This window comes from Sciurus vulgaris, assembly GCF_902686455.1.
Source record: "Sciurus vulgaris genome assembly, chromosome: 15".
Lineage (NCBI taxonomy): Eukaryota > Metazoa > Chordata > Mammalia > Rodentia > Sciuridae > Sciurus > Sciurus vulgaris.
Window position 1 is genome coordinate 70,542,828 of NC_136476.1, and position 19,888 is coordinate 70,562,715.

Here is a 19,888-nt window from a genome sequence, read left to right on the forward strand (position 1 = left end):
AGAGTTAATTTTTGTATTGAATTTGCATGCTGCACATTGGTGTTTGTAGATTTCTTCCTTGTACCTGCTGATGTCACCAGCTAATAAAGGTGGTGTTGCTTCTCTCTTTCCAGTCTGCATCTTCTTGGTTCATTTATTTTTTCCAAGCTCGCTCTGTGAGGACCCTCATACAGTTCTGAACAGGGGAACTAGCAGATAGGACCACCTTGCTCCCAGCCGGGGCGTCCATCTGTCCTCACCGTGGGCCTGGGTACTTCCGTCTTGGGGAGACTTGCTGCCGGCTGCGGTGGTTTCACAGGTGCCCTGTATCAGTCAAGGTTGCTTCTACCCAGACTTCCCTGGAGGTTTTCCTCATAAATCAGTGTTCTGGGTTTTTTTCCTTACATCTGTTGAGATGATTGTGTGGATTCTTAACTTTTATTCTGTTAGTGTGGTAAAGTGCATGGATTTTGAAAAAAACAGGTCACCAGACCTATACTTTATTCAGATAGATGAGGAATATCAGAAAGTTAACCTGTGACATGCACTGGAGGAACTGCAGCCTTGGGGTGTTTCTTCTTTGCCAAAAACATGATCTCCTTCTTTAAAACATCTTCTTTCTGATAGTCTGTATTTAAGGGGCACAAGCTGGTGGTTCGATACACATGTATGTGTGATCAGCACCACCTCAGGTTCTTGCATAGGCAGCTAAAGTACTTGAAGAACCCGGGCAGTTTGTACAATTAATTTGCTCTCAAGAGTGTGCATTCTGCTCACTTCTTAAAGAATCTACAGTTTCCCAGATTTCATCTGACTTTGACATCACCCCCCAAGCTCTCCGAGGATGGGGAGCTATAGTCCCAGTATCGTAGAGTGCTGCAACTTCAATCAGCGCGTTAATGAGGGTCATAATCAAGGATGTAAGTCTTTCTAGTGAAGTTAAAAAAAAAAAAAGTTATCGAGGTATATAGTCATACAGTAAAGTGCCTGTCATTTAAAGTATACAGTTTAATGAGTTTCTCCCTACATGTGCATCCATTGATCACCAAAGTCACGATAGTGGACGATATGCCTTACTCCCGGCACTTGCCAGTGTCCTTTTTAATCCCTTGGTCATCCTCCCCCGGCAGACACTGATCTGCTTTATGGTTCTGTGAACTCGTTTGCACTGCCAAGAATCTCACAGACATGCAATTTTACAGGTTGTACCCTCTTTTCTCCCCGCCCTGCCCCCCGAGGGAGTCTGACTTTCACTCAGCATAATCTTCTCAGGATTCATCCATGTTTGCAGGTATCAGTAGCTCATTTCTTCTAATTAATGAACCCAGTCACACATTTGCCTAGAGATGGATTCACATTTGAGAAAGGTGTTGTTAGGTGAGTTTGTTGTTGTTGTCATTAAAGAGTGGACTTCTGTAAACTAAGATAGCTACAACATCATGAAGTGTTCTCATCTTATGGGACCACCATTATATACATGGTCTGTCATTGACCCAAGCATCATGAGGCAGCCTGTGACAAGGAGCATTCCATTGTCTAGATGTTCATGCCACAATTCCTGTATCTGTTCATTTATGGATCGTCAATTGAATTTTTCCAGTTTGGTCTTCGTAGGAAGGATTGTTTAGAAAATTATATTCCATTTCCAAATTTTTGGGAATCATTCAGATTTTTTGATTTTCTAATTTAATTCCATTGCATTCAGTGTACATATTCTGTGAGATTTCTTGTCTTCTAAATTTATTGAGATATGTTTTATGACCTGGCATATGGTCTCACTTGCTGCATATTCAATACCCAGATGCGTACTATGTTTACCTACAAGAAAAAAGAAAAAGACATCTGTGTGGTGTGTTCTGCAATATGGGTTAGGTCAGTGATGCTGTTCAAATCTCTCTGCCCTTTGAATTAGTCAGTTTTCTTTGCTGTGACAAAATCCCTGAGAAAAACAAAGAGGAGAAATATTTAGTTTGTCCCAAGGTTTCAGTACATGGTTCCTTGGCCCAGATGCCTTTAGTTCTGTGGTGAGGCTGTACATCAGGGCAGGAGCTCATGGCAGAAAAACGCTGCTCACCTCATGGTAGCCAGGAAGCAGAGAGCACTCCCTTTTTGTAATGAAGCCCCCCCACCAACATTAAACTATGAATTCATCAGTGGATCAACCCATTGATGAACTCAGAGCCCTCATGGTTGAATTGCCTCCTAAAAGCCACATCTCTGAACACAGCCACCTTGGGAAGCAAGCCTTCAACACAGGAGCGTTTGGGGGGGTATTTAAGATCCAAACCATTACACCCTTTCTTGACTTCTTTTCTTTAATTTTATCAGGTACTCAGAATTGTCAAAATCTTCAGCTGTAATTGTAGATTTGTCCATCTCCCTTTTTAGGTCTGCCGATTTTGATTCCTCTTATTTGAAACAGCCATTAGGTGTACACACTAGTATCATGTCTTGATGAGTTGACCCTTTTTAAAACTCTGTAATGCCCTACTTTATCTCTAATAACACCTGGTTTCTGAAATCTGCCTTGTCTTATAGCTGTTACAGTTTTCTGAATTAGGGTTTGCATGGTATATTTCTTTTCACCCTTTTAGTGTATTTATACCTTTCTTTTTAAGTGTAGTATCGTTGGCTCATGCTCTTTTATCCAGTCTGGTGATCTTTGCCTTTTTAATTGAAGAGTTTAATTCATTTACATTTTTTTTTGCCTTCTTTAGTATTAATCAAGTAGTTTGACTTGGTGCTAGTAATTCATTTTCACTCTGTGGTTTTTATTATGCATTTTTAATGTATTATTGCCTATCATAAATTTATATCAGACCACATCACATCCATTGTAAAAGTCTTGCAATGGTGTACTTTTTTGTGTGTGTGGTATTGGGGATTGAACTCGGAGCCTTACACCTGCTAGGCAAAGTGCTCTATCACTGAGCCACATCCCCTGCCCCAACAGTATACTTCTTATTGCTACCTTCCTAGTCTTTGTGCTAGTCTTATCATACATGTCCAAGAATTGCTCTTTTAGTTTTAAACAACTAAATATTTGTTGAGAACTGAGAAAAGGCCTTTTATGTTTACCCACATATGTACCATTTTCTATGCTTTCTTTGTATAAATATGAATTCTATCTATTACCATTTTTCTTTGTTCCTGAGGAACTTACTTTAACATTTCTTATAAGTTTGTTGGCACAAAGATCCTCTCCACTGGGGTAGTTTTATTTCATCCTCTCTTTTGAAAGGTGTTTCCTCTGGATATAGAATTTTAGGTTGAAGTTTTTTCTTTCAGCATTTAAAGTGTTACCCATTATGTTCTGGTTTATGTTGTTTCTGATAAGAAGTCACGAATCATTCTGGTGGTTATTCTACATATAACATGTCTTTGGTTGCTTTTAAATACTTCTCTATGATACTGACTTTTAGCAGTTTGGTTATGACATGTTTATCCTATCTGAGATTTATTGAGCTTCTTCAATCAGTTTATATTTTTCGTAAGGGTTTGGGGAGTGTTTAGCCAGTATTTTTTCAGGTATTTTTATGTAATTTCTCTTTTCTCTCCTATTGAAACTTTAATTACATATAGATACACAGTTGATAATGTGTACAGATCAACTAAAGCTATTCATTCTTTCAGCTTTGTTGAAAGAATGCTTCGGTTGGATATATTGAGTGTATTCTGCTGCCCTGTCTTCAGATTCACTGATCTTTTCTTCCGCAGCATCTAAGTTCCATTTGGTTCCTTTTTTAAAGCTTTCATTTTTGTCTTCATAATATTTGTGTTCTCCTTTAAAAGTTTTTTTTCCCCTAATATTGGGGATTGTACCCAGTGCCTTGCACTTGCCAGGCAAATGCTGTACCTCTGAGCTTCATGCCCCACCCTCCTTAAATCTTTGAGCATATTTACAGTAGCTGTTTTGGGGTACTTGTCTCCCGATTCCGTCATCCCTGACATTTCTGTGTCACCGTTGACTGGTTTTCCTCTTGGTTGTTAATTTCATTTTTCTGCCCCACCTGAAAAATCCTTACTCTGTACTACACATTTGAATGTTAGGTTGTGGAGTGACCAGAGTCTGGTTTTTCCTTTGAAAAGCGTTGCCTTCGACAGGCAAGCAGCTCATTTACTTCCAGATCCACTTGCCACTTCAGAAGCTTGTTTTTAAGCAGGGAGGAGGGGTCTGGAGTCATTCTGATTCCGGGGTTAGACTGCTCCTTTAGGCCCCAGCCTTTCTGGGTCTCCACTGAACCCGTGACCCATTCAGCGATGTTGCTGCTCTTGGGCAGGTGGGAACGCAGCCAGCCCTTGGCCTTGTGTGGGACCTCCAGATCTTGACTCAGCCCTCAGCTACCTGTTTTCTGCTCAGCTGCAGAGACTCGCTCTGCACACATGCAGCTTAGTATTCAGTCAGAGACATCCAGGGGCCCCTCTGCACATTTCTGGAATTCTTTCCTTTGCACAGTTCTCTGTGTTATTCTGCCCTGCGAATTCCAGCCACCTCAGAAGTCCCAACCTCCAATCACTGTCTCCTCAGTTTAGTGAGATGGCATGCTACCTCTGGAGCCACTTCTCTGTGCCTTGGTCCAGACAATCTCTCCAGGCAGGGCTTGGAGTGGCTCAGGGACTCATGACTCACAGTTCTGCACCGCCTGTGATCAGGTCTGCCATCATGGTCTTTGTCCAGCTTCACAGCGGGACATGGCAGGAGGGCCGGTCCTGCCCCAGGCACCCCATTGTGGCCAGATTGAAGAAGGGTCCCCATGCTGATTCCTCTTCCTTGGTGTCTCCCACCCATTCCCCTCTCCAGACACTGAGCATAGCTCTCCATCGACCTTGAAGCCACCCTCCTCTACCTCATGGAGTCAGAGACCCCTGTCTCTTACTGTTTTCATTATGTGGCTAGTTTGCTCAAATCCCTGTGTTCCTGAAACTTGTTTGTGCCAGTTGAATTCCCAGTATTCCAAAGGAGGGGCACAGTGCTGTTATCTTCAGGTATTAAGTGTGAGCAGCTCCCACGTTTCCTACAAGGGAAGTCGGCCAGTGTGAGGAGGGGATCCCAGTGTTCCACGCAAGCTCAGTGGATGCAGCAAACTGTTGGGAGCCTGGGAAGTTCATCCTGGCTCAGCCCTGATCCCAGAGTGGCTCTGAAGTGGCTCCCAGATCTCTCCGAGCCTCAGTGGCCCCATCGGCCTCACACCCTGGGGCTGGTGAGAGGGGGACGTGTCAGATAGCTTCAAGCCATGCCGGTCCTCCCGTCAGGCATCCCATCTCTGATGCTCCTACTTCCACATCCTGAGTTCGGCTCTCCTGGCAGCCGTGGGTTCCGTGGTTTCTGCCAAGCACTACCTGTGTTTCGGGGAGGGTCAGGGACTCCGGGCATGGGGTGAGGGGCTGGCAACCGGAGCATCCCTGCCCTCAGGAAGCACACAGGCTAATGGGAAAGAAATATGCTCACACGCTGTGTCGTTATAAGTGGCAGGCAGTTCTTGGGGGCCTGACAGATGGCCAGGTAGAGAGGGAACAGGGTTGAGCGTAGTATGTAGGACCGGCAGTGAGGGATTTGAGGGAATGCGTGTTGGAGAAGGTGAGTGCTCTGAGCGGAAGCTGGAGAGGCCAGCAGGTCCCCGGCAGCAAACAGGTGAAGCCCCCGCTTCATTAGATCAGGTGCTACACGGGTGTCCTTGAGGTGCCTGTCGCAGAGAAAGAGGGGCTCTTCCGGGGAATGCCAGGATTTTTACAGCAAAAATCAACTACGAGAGGGTCCAGTGTATAGAGGACCCTAGAAAATGTCCTGCAGGGCTGGAGAAAAGCCTCGGGGCAGCAGCTTGCGGGGAGCTCTCTGTCCTTACGCCCTGGACCCTAGAATGTGTGAGTTAGCACCCCAGGTGAGGTGGGGGAAGGGTGCTGACGTTCTGCAGAGGCCTCCTGGGAGAGTTAGCAGACTTGGCTCCCGTCTCAGCCCAATGCTGACTTCCTGTGTGACTGTAAGAAACTCAACAACCTGCCTGGGCCTTGGCTTCCTCGTCTCTAAGACTTACCAGCAGTAGCTGCTGTCAGTCACCATCCAGGGGCCTCTGGCTTTCTGGAAGTCTCATGAAATCCCTGTGGGCTGTCAGATCGGAGGGGCCATCCCTCGCATCAGTGGGGGTGAGGCAAGGGGAGCTTAGGCCAGGGGAGGGTAATTCAGAATCCAAGGAAGGGACAGAGGTGGGATTCAGAGGTGACTGGCCCCACCCCAGTCTCAGTACCGGTTCCATGACAACCTCCTGCCCTGGTCCCCACACTCAGGCAGGGAGACAGTGGAGAACCAGAGCTGGGCTCTGGACACTAGTGCAGAGTGGAATGTGAGGTTCGCTCTGCGGCTTGGGGCAGGGGGCGTGCTTTTGGAAGAACCATCCTTGACTTGTAGCTGAGGTCCTTGGCCTCCACAGGAGGGAACATGAGGAAGGATCCTTCGCCACCCAGACCTCTCCAGTTCCTGAGTCCAAGTCCAGAGAGCGGGAGTCCAGGTGGCCAGGGACACCGCACATCCGCAGGCTATGGCCTTGGGGTTTCCTCCCGGGGCTGGTAGGACTTGTTTAAGGGGCCCCAACTGAGAACTCCCCACTTCTGGCCTCCGCCTCTGATGGTAGAGGGGTCACCTCATGCCTCAGGCCCTGGTGCCCTGTTCCTGCTGCCCACTTCCTGTGTGGCCTTGGGCAAGGCCCTATATCCTGAGCTTTCCCATCTGGTCCAGTGCCTTCCGTCCTGGGCTCTGGAACAGTGCGTGGGGTCTCTGCTGCCCAGGTCGGGCACTGTCCTGGGAGCAGGGCATAACAAGGTCCATGCCCACCCCCAGAGGCAGGAGGCAAAGCCAGGTCCTGCTCCAGGCAGTGCTATGGCCAGGCCCTCTGGATGCTCAGCCCTGTAGGTTCTAGGGCCCCTGGTGAACCCCCCGGGGGTCCCTTTCCTTTGCTGCCGGTCCCCTTCCTACCTTCAGGGGAGAACAGTGCAGATTTTTCATGAGTTCTGGAGTGATGAGACCCCACCCCCTCTTCTCAGTTTCTGTGGGAGTGGGCCAGGTTCAGGGCTTGACCCCCTGCTGATGCCCAGCCCCCCCCGTGTATCCACAACCACCAGAGGTGGGAATGGCCGGAGAGAGCCCCAGTTCCCATGAGCCCGGCTTCTGCGGAGAATTCTAGTGAGGGAGATAGGGCCCCTGGGCACGTGCGTGAGTCTCCCCACACGGCCCCGGAGGACTGCTGCATTTGGCCCACCCGGCGTCATGCACGGCTTAAGGGCCATCCCTGCGGTAATGAATTCAGACACCAGCTCTTCAGAGACTGGACTGGCAGGGGGGCAGGTGATCTACAGGGTCTAGTCAGGGTCCTCCAGGTAGCAGCATGAGCTAGGGTCTTCCCTCAAGGAGAAGCCTGGACTTGGGCTCAGGGCGGGAATGAGGGCCTTGCTCTCCATAGACAAAGGCAGCTGGGCAGGGATGTCCCAGCTCTGGCTCATGGGGGCCTGTGCCCTGAGAGGCCGCCCACTCCACTGGCCCCGAGGGACCCTGGGGACTGAGAGCATGCCCCTCTCAGGTGCCGCCCCTGGGTGGGAGCCGCCGGACGATCCAGACACGGGCTCTGAGTGCTCACATCCAGAGGCCACCCCGTCTCCACGCTTCGTGGCAGCGAAGACCCAGACGAACCAGTCGGGGAAAAAGGCTCCGGCCTCCGTGGTCCGCTGCGCCACCCTCTTGCACCGCACCCCTGCCGCAGCCCAAACCCAGACGTTCCGCACTCCAAATTCAGGATCTCCAGCAAGCAAGGCGACCGCAGGTACCAGTGGCCACTTCACCCCACACTTCCTCCACCCCCAACCTGTCACAGTGGTGTCCGGGGCCATTGTTCCCCTGCAAGAGCAAGAACAGAGTTCCCACCGTGCTCTGGGACAAACGTGGGGCCCAGCCCTGCCATGGACCCACTCTGTGACCATGGCAAACCACCTAACCTCTCTGAGCCAGTTTCTCTTGCCCTAAGTAAGAGGGTTGTACAAGATTTGCAAACTTCTAAAGTAATAGAGAATTTTCTCCCAAATCAGGGCCCAAGGGGCCTGTTTTATTTGGCCTGTGTAAGCTTTAACAACCTCTAAAATTAGTTGCCAGCGTTTGAACATTAGGAGAACCTTTCCTTCTGATGCTGAAGAGTCAGCCCTGGCTCCTGGGCCCCCGTTCCTGCAGGGAAGCAATCGACGGTCGCCTTGGGTAGGGAACAGGTGTGCTCCTGCCCGCCTCCTCCCATCACTCCCTCTTCCTCTCCATCACGGTGGCCCTGGGGCAGGGGTCATTGCTCATTGTGGTCACCCTGTTGCCTGTGTCCATCCAGCTCAGTTCATCCTGCCCCGTTCATTTCCATCACCTGCCTGGACCCCATTGGCATGAGTTTGCTTTTTTCTTCTTCTCATACGACTCAGTCTGAGAATCTCCTTCCCACGTGGTGCTGCTGACTGCGAAGCAGGTGGTCAATCAGAGCTCCGTCCTCTTGGCCTCCCCCTACCTGGTCCCCATGGAACCCCTGCATGAGACAGGGGCCTGGCAGGACACAGGGGGATGCCAGCTCCAGCGTTTCCTGGTCCACGCAAGAAGGGGTTATGGCTCCAAGAGAGCCAGCTGGCAGCAGAAAGTCCCTAGCTGTCATTTCATCTAGAAAACAAGACCTGCTGCGTGCCAGGCACCCGCTCTCAGGAGTCTGGGGTTCCCACCTGCGTGGAACAAGCCCCGGGCTGCCTGCCTGGGTTGGCGGGAGTTGGGGTGGAGTGGCGATGTGGGGTTCCTGGAACTACTGGCCCTTAGTACCCGTGAGGCCAGAGCCATCCCTCAAATACGCAGGTGATCAGAACAATGCTGGCATGAGTGAGCCACTGGGTTCGTGTGACCGGTGACCCAGCCGGGTGGTGAGCAGTGCTGCCTTCGCCTGGGTTCAGGAGGCTGCCTTGGGCTCAGGATGTGGTTGTTGACGCTTGTTGTGCTTAGATCTCCGAAAGGGAGCGGCGTCGGTCAGCCTCAGGCGGTGCTTTCTCTGGGACAATTGTGTCTTTGCTGCAGCAGTCACAGATTAGTTGGAAGCAGACTGGTCATGACAGTGTCACTGAGGGTAGATGCTGGCTCACCTGAGGAATGGAATCTTGGCTTTTGACTCAGTCTACGCTGGAGCTTCGTGCTGGGTGTGTACACCCATGTTTCGGCAGAGCGCTGCCTGCAGGGGCCCATGTGGCCTGTGACATATGGCAGTTGTTGAACCTCCAGGTCTTGAAGCAAGTGTCCAGCAGTCCATGGGTGTGCCTGGACTGCCTCTGTGTGACTTTGAAGACTCTTGATGGGGATCACACCTGGGCTCACCAGCTGAGCAGGTCAGGGGGCACCTGGTGGCGAGCAGGAACTGGCAGGGGCTATGAGGTGGTGCAGGCTGGACGTCGTCACACCCTCGTCCTCCTGGGCCGCGTGGCTTTTGTGTGCAAGAGAGTTGCCTGTGCAGAGTTGACTTGCAGCCTCACGCTGGCTTCAGTCAGAGGCACATAAAGCAGTGCAGATTTTGCACTTCAGATGTTGCATGATCGACTGAGCAATAAGAGGCTCCGAAGCGTCGGCCCTGCCAGTTGTGCTAAGCTCTGAACAGATGTTGGTCAGAACAAAGCTCCTGCAGAGGTGGGCACCTGTCGCCCTGCGCACACAAGGGTTAGGTGGGGAAGGCAATCGCTTCCTCACTCCAGAACGTCAGAAATGGAGGCATCTACTCCCTAGCAAAATCTCACTCTGCATCTTAGAGGGTCAGGAGTGTGGAGCCTCTCTCTGGTCTGTTTTCTCAGGATGACAGTGCAGCCTCAGAGAGCTGTGGGGGGACCGAGGGGACCACAGCTGTGAAGTGTCCGCACCAGTGCCTGGCGCACAGTCGGTGCTCAGTTACGAAGGGCCTCCTTACAGGTGGCTCACAGGTGCTGTCTGAGGAGCTTGGCGCTGGCACCATGCAGAGGTCTCTGAAGGGAGCCTTGTCCTGTGGTGCCAGCAGCAGCCGCCCAGGAGGGAGGCTCCTTGACAGGTGGGAGGGTGGAGCTGCCCCTGGCCTCCTTTCCCACCCATTGTCCCCACGGTCATTGAATCCCCGCACCCATCGCTGAGTGCTTGTCCTTGTGTAGGTTGGACAGGGTAAGAGTGGCATTTCCCAAAATGGGTTCTCAATTTTCCACTTTGGGGACTGCTGTAGATTCTGATGTTTTTAAATGGGGTTCTGCAGGACCCCTGATATTCTGGGGGGAGCCGAGTTAAATAAAGCTGAGCAGGTCTCATTCTGGCAGACCTCCTCAGCCTTCGGCATCCTCTTGCAAGTTCTTTCTCCTTACGAAAGGGACGGGTCAGCTCACGTCCCTGGTGACGTGCGCCCCGAGGCCTTCAGCTCTTGGAATAGCCTGTGTCCCCGTGGTGCCAAGAGTGTCTTGGAAAGCTGGGCTACCTGCAGCTCCCCATTTCTGTTTCAGAACCTCTGCAGGTGGGGGCAGGGGCTGGGCTTGTGATTTTCCACTTGGCTGCACCCTGTCACTGCGTCATGGGGTTTCCGAAGAGAATCGGGGGAAAAGCAAGCTGCTCAGCAGGTTGCAGCCTGTGGGCAGAGATGCCAGAACTCACTTGGGTGGCCAGGCCCTCGTCCCCTCTCCTGGGTGAACTGACCTCTCGCTGTCCTTGCCTGCTATGCCTTCTGACCCAGGATGCTCTGCCCGCTGCCAGTGGCCACGCATCTTAAGAAACTGGGATCTGCTGCTTGACCTCCTGCTGTATCAGAGCCGCCACCAGGAAACAGGCCGTCATCCTCCCTCCTTTGTGGGGCCCGTGGCATGGAATCTGACACAGACAGTGACCACTGGCAGATTCAAATGAATTGGTGTCACACATGTGGCCCCCCAGGAGGCACAGACGGGAGACCCAGGTGCATGTGCCATCTACTCACAGGCTAGATTTCATCTGCGTGTCCCTGGGCAGCTCACCCCCCACCAGGCCTAGACCTCCTGGGCACTGCCACGAGGGTCTCCTGGGACCTCCAGCAGAGTCCTGGGCATTCACCAAGCCCCAGGGCCGCCTCCTGCCCTCCCTGGAGACCGCGTGCTGACCAGTCCCCATGGTTTCTCTCCTGTCCTCCTCCCAGCAGAAAGCGCCTTTAGTCGGAGAGTAGAAGGCAAAGCACAAAACCACTTTGAAGAAACCAATAGCAGTTCACAAAACTCCAGCGGTGAGTGTGCCCATCACTACTGCCTTGGGGTACCGTGGCCGCCTCCGTCCCGGCAACGGGCCCTCGTGGGCCTGAGTCTTGCTAGTGCATGATGGGTTTGTGGGGAGGAGGCTGGGGCTGGGAAGTGCAGGCGAGCAGAAGAGCCTTCTCTTCCAGGGCCATCCCTCTGTGGCTCTTCTTTGTCTGCTCCCCATGGAGAAAGGAACTCCCCCTTCCCAAAACAAGTCAGCCAGCCCGATGGGTGGCTTGAGAGAGCCATTGCTGTGTTTTTAACGTGCATGTTGCTGCTGTTTTCTTTCCAGGAGAGGCACAGGGGGTGCAGTAGAGAAAGCTCTGGAAGCCAGAGGTCCTAGGTTTCGGCCCCACTTTGGACCTGGGACCATCCTAAGGAAGATTCCCTTCCAGCCCCTTCGGTCTAAGTGCTTTGCCCACTTCCTGGTGGTGTCTGGCGCCCCCTGTTGACTGCCCATGCAGGCCCTGGAGAGACCTTCGGCCTCTGGAATGGCAATTTTGGATGTGGGGCCAGCCTGGCAGCCACAGGTGGTCACAAGCAGCCTCTGTGCAAGAAAGGCACAGCAAGCCAGCCTGCACAGTCACAGCCAGACTGAAGGGAACAGGCATCCCGCTGCCGTGGTTGCCCTAGGCCAAGGCAGTCACGCAGGGACGCAGCTGTGCTGTCAGGGACTCTGAGGTAGCTGGAAGCACAGGCTTTAGGCCGAGCTCCAGGGCTCATAGCAGCTCCAGGCCAGGTTTGAACTGCCTCCCACTTAGCGGCTGGCGACTTCTGCCAGAGTCTCCATTTGTCCCCCGCTGTGGGAGGTGTGAGGAACACACTTAACCCCGGTGGTCCTGAGCGTGCAGTGGGTGCCTTGGCCAGTTAGGCACTGAGACATTTGGGGCTTTTCATAGTTGTTGGATCTTTTTGTTTGTTTTGTTTCCTAGTAAGCCAAGGGAAGGCTGAGTGACTGGGGACAGGGCTGAGGTTCAGATGACGCCGTGCACACCACCTGTCTAAGGGGCAGCCTGGAGTGGTGGGGAGACCTCCCGAGGCCAGGCAGGACTAGGTAGCAGCTTGGGCCTGGGCAGAGGTCTCCTGGTGTGCCCTGGGCTCCCCGCCAGGCCATACTGCACCTCCGTGCCTCTCCTGCCCCTCGAGCTGACTTTCACCATTGGGAATGATGCTGTCACGTGCTGCTGCCACTGGCAGCCACCATTTATTGAGCGCTTACTATGTGCCTAGCATTGTTCAGAGCTTGATGTGGCTCACCCGTTTCCATCCTTACCACATTCCCGTGCGTGCAGCGTCGCTGTTACCCCCGCTTTCTGGGTGAGGAAACTGAGCTCAGAAGAGGTCGATTGTAGCCCCCATGTGCCCCAGACTCCAAGTGGTGGAGCCGGGACTCCCCGCGTACTCCGTGTGGCCCTGTGTTGCTGTCCGTCGCCTTGGAAACTGGCCTGCCTGTACCTCTGACAGTAGCAGGCCATGGGGGTCAGGTACCAGCAGGCAGCACCCTCAGAACGTAGCCCCTCCCCAGGACTGCTCCCCCTGTCCTGCCAGACCCTGGGAGCAGCTTCCGTACCCTGCCCAGTTGAACAGCCACCTGTGGACATTCTCTTCTTGGGACCCCTGTGGCCTTACATCGTCCTAGAGGGATGTCCTGTCACCCACCGGAAGCCTGCCCTCTGTGGCCTGCACCATCCCAACCCCCCAGATCCCTCAGATTGTGCACCTGGATGGCAGGTGCTCCCCACTCCTGGGAGCCCCACGTGGCTCACCAGTTAGGAAGGGAAATCATGGTGATCCCAGGACCACAGAACTGGAAGAGACTTAGCTAAACCATTTCTCTTTTGCAGAAACTGCAAGTCCCCTGATTTCCAACCCTTTCCCTCTCCTGCAGAGTAAGTGGCGGTCCTGTCGGGGGGCTGGAAAGGGCAAGGCAGGACAGGGTGACCCGGCGGCCTCTGCACTCCTGGTCTGGGCCACCCTCCTGGGCAGATGCAGCAGCAGGTGGGAGGCCTGGCCCTGACTTTGGACAGGGCTGGGCAGAGCCCTGAGCACGGGCAGCCCTGCCAGCAGCACAGGCCTCCCCTCCTGGCCATCAGCACAGCTCTGGATGCCTCCTTGGAGCCACCTCAGCCTCCTCTCTGCCTCGTTCTTCCATCCACCCTCTCATTTTCTGCTTCCTTCCTCTTAGTGCCCTGCACTAAGTGCTGGGGACAGAGCTGGGAGCACAGGCCTGGGGCCCTGTTCCCTTCTGCATGCCTCCTCCCGTTCTGGCCCCCCGCCCTGCCTCCTGCTTTCCTGTGGCCTCCTCCTCCTCTTCTCTCACTTCCTCTCACCCTTCCCTCGCTGCCTAGGTGTTGGCCGCTGGTTTTTTGTTGATTCAGACGTTCAATTGTTCACTTGGCAAACGTGACCTCTGTTGTCCCCAGGCTGGGCTATGACACCAGATAGTCTCTGCCCTCAGAGTCCCTGATGTGGCCCTCCCCAGGTCCCTCCCCAGTGCCCAGAACAGTGCCTGGCACGCAGTAAGCACTCAATAAATACCGCTCAGTCGACCCCGTGGTCTCCAGCTGCATGTCTTCCTCTCTCCATCGCTCCCTGCGTCTCCAGCCCCTCCTCACTGGCTTCGCGCAGGGGAGCAGGCAGGCTGGGCCCGGAGCACGGAGACCCAGCGTAGGTCCGGGTCCCTGCGGGAGTGCCTGGCTGTGCGCTGCCCCTCACGCGGCCTCGTTCCCCCCAGAGCCCTACACCTGCGGCGCCTGCGGGATCCAGTTCCAGTTCTACAGCAACCTGCTGGAGCACATGCAGTCCCACGCAGGTAAGGGCAGCCCCGCACGGCGCAGGATGTCACACCCACCTGCAGGAGCCCCAGCCAGTCAGTCATCGGTGACATAGGGTGATCTGCACTCTGGGGTGCAGCACGGGCCCTGTGAGAACTCAGTGGGGGTGGGGGATGGAGTCCAAGAAGGCTTCCTGGACGTCGGGCCCAAGATGAGCCTGAGGCTGAGGGAAGGTGAGAGCTGAGTGCGGCTTGAGGTCAGGGCCAGCAGCGGGGCGCGGAGGGGCCTCCAGCCCAGGAAGGGCTTCGGCCAGTCTAGGACAGCCTCATGCCCTGCGATACTGTGTCCTGTCAAACGGTCGCACTCAGAGCCAGACTAGTGGTGACCTGTAACCTCAGCTCTTCCAGAGGCTGAGGCCGGAGGATGGAAGTTGGAGGCCAGCCTGAGCAATTTAGCGAGACTGTGTCTTGAAATGAACATGTTTTTAAAAGGGGTGGGAACGTAGGTCAGTGGTGGAGTGCCCGGCGTTCAATCCTGGGTACCAAAAGCAGCACAGGTGGGAGTCCCCAGGGGGCTGTTCCAGGCAGACTTGTAGGCCGCACCCTGAATTTCTGCTTCTACAGGTCTGCGGTGGGCCTAGAGCTGGATTTCTAGCAAGTCCTCAGGCGATGCTGGGCTGCAAGTCCCAGGACCACCTGAGAACACTGCTGCAGGCGCCCCAGGCCCAGCAGCCCCCTGGGTGCTTTGCCACTGCAGCGCGTGGGTCTTTCCAGCCTGGCGCACACACCAGCTCCCAGACTCCAGCACTGGCTTTAGTCCTAGCAGCACCCGCCCCCAGACTGATTTTGCTTCTGTTCAGGGAGACACTGATCGTGTAACAGGCGAATCATCCCAAGTTCCCAGTCCTTTGCCCTTCACCCGGCAGCCTGCTGGGGTGCTGCCACATCCTCACAGGCCTCAGGCCTCTCACTGACTCCTGGGTTGCAGGGGAGGCTTAGGGGAGCCTTCTTTACCTCTTCAGACACAGACCACAGGTGCTCAGGTTCGGGTGGTGGGGAGCAGTCTCAGAACCAGCCTGAACCTCTGAAGCGTATTCAGAGCCGCTGCCCCTTGACAGCCGCTTGGCAAGAGGAGGCACATCCAGGGAGGGGAGGCTAGTTGTCGCTCCCTCAGTGGAATCCTCTGGAGGCATTAGAAGTGACGTGTGGAATGTGCCCGGCACATGGCGGGGCTCCATTGATTGGCAGCTGCTGTGGTCTCTACTGTCATGTCCTCGTCATTATTTGTACCCCTCTCAGGTTCACAGGTCGTTCATATGATATCTGTGTCTGGCTTGACTTAACACAGAACACACCAGGACTGGCTCTCCCGGTAGCCTCTGTCCTGACATGGACCCCCCTTATCCCTTCGTCCCACCTGTATTTATTGGGGATCTGCCATGTGTTAGGCACTGATCCACATGATCTTTGTGGTCAAAACTCTTGAGTGGCAGCTAGGACACTTGAGTTCCATTCCACTGCACTGGTGTGCCCTGATGCTGCGTGATCTCTGGCGAGAAACTTGTCCCCACCCCTGAAATGAGGGTGCACAGAGCCCAGGTTCCCAGCTGTCTCTGCACACCATGCTTCCTGTGTCTCCTGCCACCTTCCACCAAACTTGGCCTCAGCATCTTCTCCAGGCTTTGACACCTAAGGCACTCAGACTCGCCCCAGGGGAACCAGCAGCCCTAAGCTAGCGACGGTCCGCAGTTTGCTTGGGGACCACCACCTGACCTGAGCATACCTGATCCTGAGGCCTCCTGCCCTTCATCTGAAACCCTGGACGCTCCACCTGCCCCCTAACCAGCTTTCGAAAGCTGAGCCCTAATTAGGGAAGAGTCCGGGATGCCAGCGCTTTCCCACCGCTCAGCAGTTGGAGGATGGAGGCCATTAAAATGCAAATCGGGGCCGAGCCTGGCGGTGGCCCCGCCTCCCAGGCTTCTTGACTTGTTTCCCGAGGAACTGCGAGTTGCTTTGTTCTGGTCCAGCGCAGCCAGAGAATGCCTCGCTGCGAGCCGGCAGAGCCAGGCTGAATCCCAGCCAGCTGAATCGGGATTAAAGGATTGGCTCCGGGGAGGGCAATTAAGCGTCATGAGCTGCGCAGTTCACAGCGCCACTGATAAAGAGGATCAGCCTCGAGTAACACCAATCTCATTAAGAGGCTGCTGAATGGCACAGGCTAATTCACGCTAATAAACTTCCTTTCTGTGCTGTAGGAAGCCTGTCTGCCCTGGCGACAGCTCGGAGTGCGTATTGGCAGTAGTGATACTGGTGACAGCGAGCATTTAGCACGTGCTTGCCGGGTGTCTGCGTGGCACTCAGGGCTTTACCTGTGGGTTTCCTCAGCTCTTCCCCAACAAGCCTGTCAGCTAGTTGACATTTTCATCCCACTAACACGGGCCAAAGACTGAGGCTCAGAGAACGTAATCACCAACCCCAAGTTGCACAGCTCCTAAAGCTTCTTACCACCTTCAAGCTTCTGCTTGATGCCGGGTTTTCTACGCATATTCACCTTTACCTCTCAGAACACCCGAGTTGGTGCCCCTGTTAACTCCACAGAAAGGAAACTTGCTCAAGGTTATAAAAGTGGTAGCGAGACCGGGTCCCACCCTCAGTGTGAACTCCGGAGACCGCAGCTCAGCATGCACACCAGGCAGCCTCCTACGTGCCCTGGGGACATTCAGCCTGCCTCCCAGCCCCTACTGAAGTCCAGTCAGGAGGACCATGGCAGAGAGCCATGCCAGCCACAGTCAGGTCGGTAGCTCGCTGTTGTCGGACTTAGGAGCTGGGCACGCCAGGTTTCTGATCCCTCTGAGCTGCTGCTCCTCTCCGCGCTTGGGCTTCCCATCTGCGAGTGGGCTTATCAGCGCACTCCCCAGGGCTGGGTGAGGGTTGCAGAAATGGCCTGTGCTGAGAGCTGTCATCCCAAGACCAGCCATGGCAGGGGCCTGTCTTCCTGTCGCCTGTCAGGAGTACAGGTTGCCTCTCATCCGAAATGCCTGGGACCAGAAGCATTAACAATTTGGGATATTTTGAATTTTGGAATACTTGAAGGTACATAAAGTTATCTTGGGGATGAGAGTCAAGTCGAAACGTGAGGTTCAGTTTTGCTTTACACATACCTTAGCCATGTAGACTGAAGGTGATTGATCCCATGTTAATGCACCTGCGTTTTGACTGTGACCCGTCCCAAGGGGTCAGTTGTGGACTTTTCCACTCGGGACATCATGCCAATGCTCAGAACGTTTCAGATTTCGGAGTATTTTGGGTTTGAATTTTCAGACCAGGGATGCTCTGCCTGTACCTGCTTTCTCCTCCTGCACTGTCCTCTCTGAAAACAACCCCGCTGCGTATCCAGCCTTCACAGAAACACACGGCAGGGACCTGTCCCGTAGCTGCACTGAGTAAGCCTCGTTTTCAGTGCAAGCTATAGATCATGCCCTTCCAGAACTTGGCGCCAGAACCTGTTTTATATCAGAAGTATCTGTGGGATCTGGGGGAAAACATTTTTAAAAAATCAGCGGATACTAGATATTGTTATCAATTCTAAGTCCTGGTAAAGAGAGAATTGGCGAGTCAGCCCTGCAATGTACCCAGCCCCAGAATTTCTCATGGAGGAGGGGAAACTGAGGCCCAGAGAGCTGAAATGAGAAGTGTCAAGGGGCAGAGTGGGGGTCACATCCGGAGCTTTCAAACCCTTGTGCTCCAGGGGAGAAAGTAACAAGAAAGTCTGCTGGTTCCTGTGGGAAGACTGAGTTCCCCTTCGTAAATGTAAGATCCGCCCATGAAAAGAAATGATTCTCTCCACGGGGAAAGTGCACGGTAGTTGGAAAATGAAGAATCGGCCATAGTCTCTCTATTTAAAGCTAAACACTGTTACAACGTAATGGGTTCCTTTTACACTTATTTTAAATTAAAATCAGATTTCCTGAGGCAATTCACATAAATGAAATTGACCGCTTTTTCTAAGAGTACGATGCAGTGCATTTGGACAAATGTATATATTGTTTAAGTGCCATCACCGTCACATTGCCATCAACTCCAGAGTGCCCTGGTTCCCCTGCAGCCCTTGCCTTCCCCACATGGCCATGGAACCCAGAACTAATTGCACATTCACTCTTGTTTATTCTTTCCTGGGATTTTACATTTGGAGGTGTCCTACTTTGCCATAGTAATTGCTTTACATTGCTGAGTAGTATTCCCTTGTTTAGATGTATCACAATTTCTTTATCCATTCACCCCTTGATGGACATTGAGGTCTCCATTTTGGGGCTATTATATATAAAGCTGCTGTGAGCTTGTGCTGTGCCGAGGTGTCTGTTATAACTCTCCGGTGTCACTGGGGAGCAGAGATGCCGGCTCCTGTGTTGTGTTTAATCATTTGGCGGTTTCCTGAAGCGGCTGCGGCATCTTTCCATTCCCACCAACAGTGTGTGAGGGTTCTCGTTCCTCAACTGTTGCGAACGCTTTTCATTATCTTAGTTTTTGACCAGAGTCATCCAAATGCGTGGGAAATGGTATTGCACTGTGGTTTTGATTTATATTCTCTGGTGGCTAATACTGCTGAGCGTCTTTCTGTTTCTTTAATGTGTTTCTTGGCCATTTGTATATCTCATGGGGAGAAACATCTACTCAGATCTCTTCCCTATTTTTCAGTTTTTTCCTTTTGTTATTATATGAGTTCTTTGTCCATTCTAGATACAGTACCCCTACAGATAGACGATTGGCAAATAAATACTTTTTCCTGTTTAATAGGTTGTCTTTTTACTTTCTTGATGCAGTCTTTTGAAATACAAAAATTTTTGATTTTGTTGAAACCCATTTACCAATTTTTTCTCATCATCTGTGCTTTTGTTATATCTAACAAACCATTGCCTAACCCCAGATCACAAAGACTTAACTCCTATGTTGTCGCCTGTATTCTGAGTTAATTTTTGTATACGGCGTGAGGTAGGGGTAAACCTACTTTTTTTTTTTTTTGAGATGGGGTCTTCCTATGTTGCCCAGGCTGGCCTCAAATTCATGGACCCAAGTGATCTTCCCACTGAGCCTCCCAGGCAGCTGGGGGACCACAGGTGTACAACACCATGACCAGCTGAGCTCTTAAAGTTAAGCTTATAACACTGATTTTGAACCTTTCTTCTTTTCCATGACGTAATGCTACAGATAGATCCTGCTTTAGACATACCACACACATTTTGTAATGTTTTTTCATTAAATTTAAAACATTTTGTCAATTTCACGTGATTTCTTTGTGATCTGTAAATCATTTAAAAGTATGTTTAATATTCAACTAGTTGTGATTTTTCTAAGTATCTTTTTATTATTGGCTTCTAATTTGTTATATTCAGAAATTAGATTTTATGTGATTTTTGTATTTTTGCCCCACCCCCTTTTCTGGGGATCCAGTTACGTATAGGTGAGGTTGTTTGATGTTGTCCACTCGGTTCGCTGAAGTCTAGACTTCCAGTTACTAAGAGGAGAGCTGACACTATGGTTAAAATTGCACACTTGGCTGTGTTTTATTTCGGTTCTCCGGGGTTCTTCGTGTGTTTGAAAGCTCTGTTAGTCTCTTAAGTACTTCCTCTTTATGTTTAATTAGGTTTCTTAGAGATAGTGTATCTTCGAGCCTTGTTGTTTTGTCATAAAGCATCTCTGACTTTCTGTGGGACTCTGAGTCGCACTTAGGGTCCTTCAGTACTGCTGGTGCAGAGCTGCCGTCTTTCGCTTACTCACTGGTCATCTGTTGTGTTCTTCCTTCCTTAAAAACTCTGATTCTCCAACTTTACTTTGGATTGAGAAGTTTTTGATTCCCTTTGCATCTCCATCGTTGACTTATTC

The 19,888-nt window shown here is 52.3% G+C and overlaps 1 protein-coding gene across 10 annotated transcripts in view; it reads left to right on the forward strand.

Annotated features, from left to right (window-relative positions):
• The window catches only part of ZNF618 (zinc finger protein 618), a 158,247-nt gene that overhangs the window by 128,268 nt on the left and 10,091 nt on the right, over positions 1-19,888 (forward strand). For 6 of the 10 annotated variants that reach the window (XM_079113632.1, XM_079113635.1, XM_079113640.1 and 3 more), the window contains 4 exons: positions 7,548-7,787; positions 11,142-11,225; positions 13,080-13,124; positions 13,970-14,047. In XM_079113632.1, coding sequence (XP_078969758.1) covers positions 7,548-7,787; positions 11,142-11,225; positions 13,080-13,124; positions 13,970-14,047 — 447 coding nt within the window. The remainder of the gene's footprint in view (positions 1-7,547; positions 7,788-11,141; positions 11,226-13,079; positions 13,125-13,969; positions 14,048-19,888) is intronic. The other 4 variants (XM_079113634.1, XM_079113636.1, XM_079113637.1 and 1 more) reach the window with 3 other exon arrangements.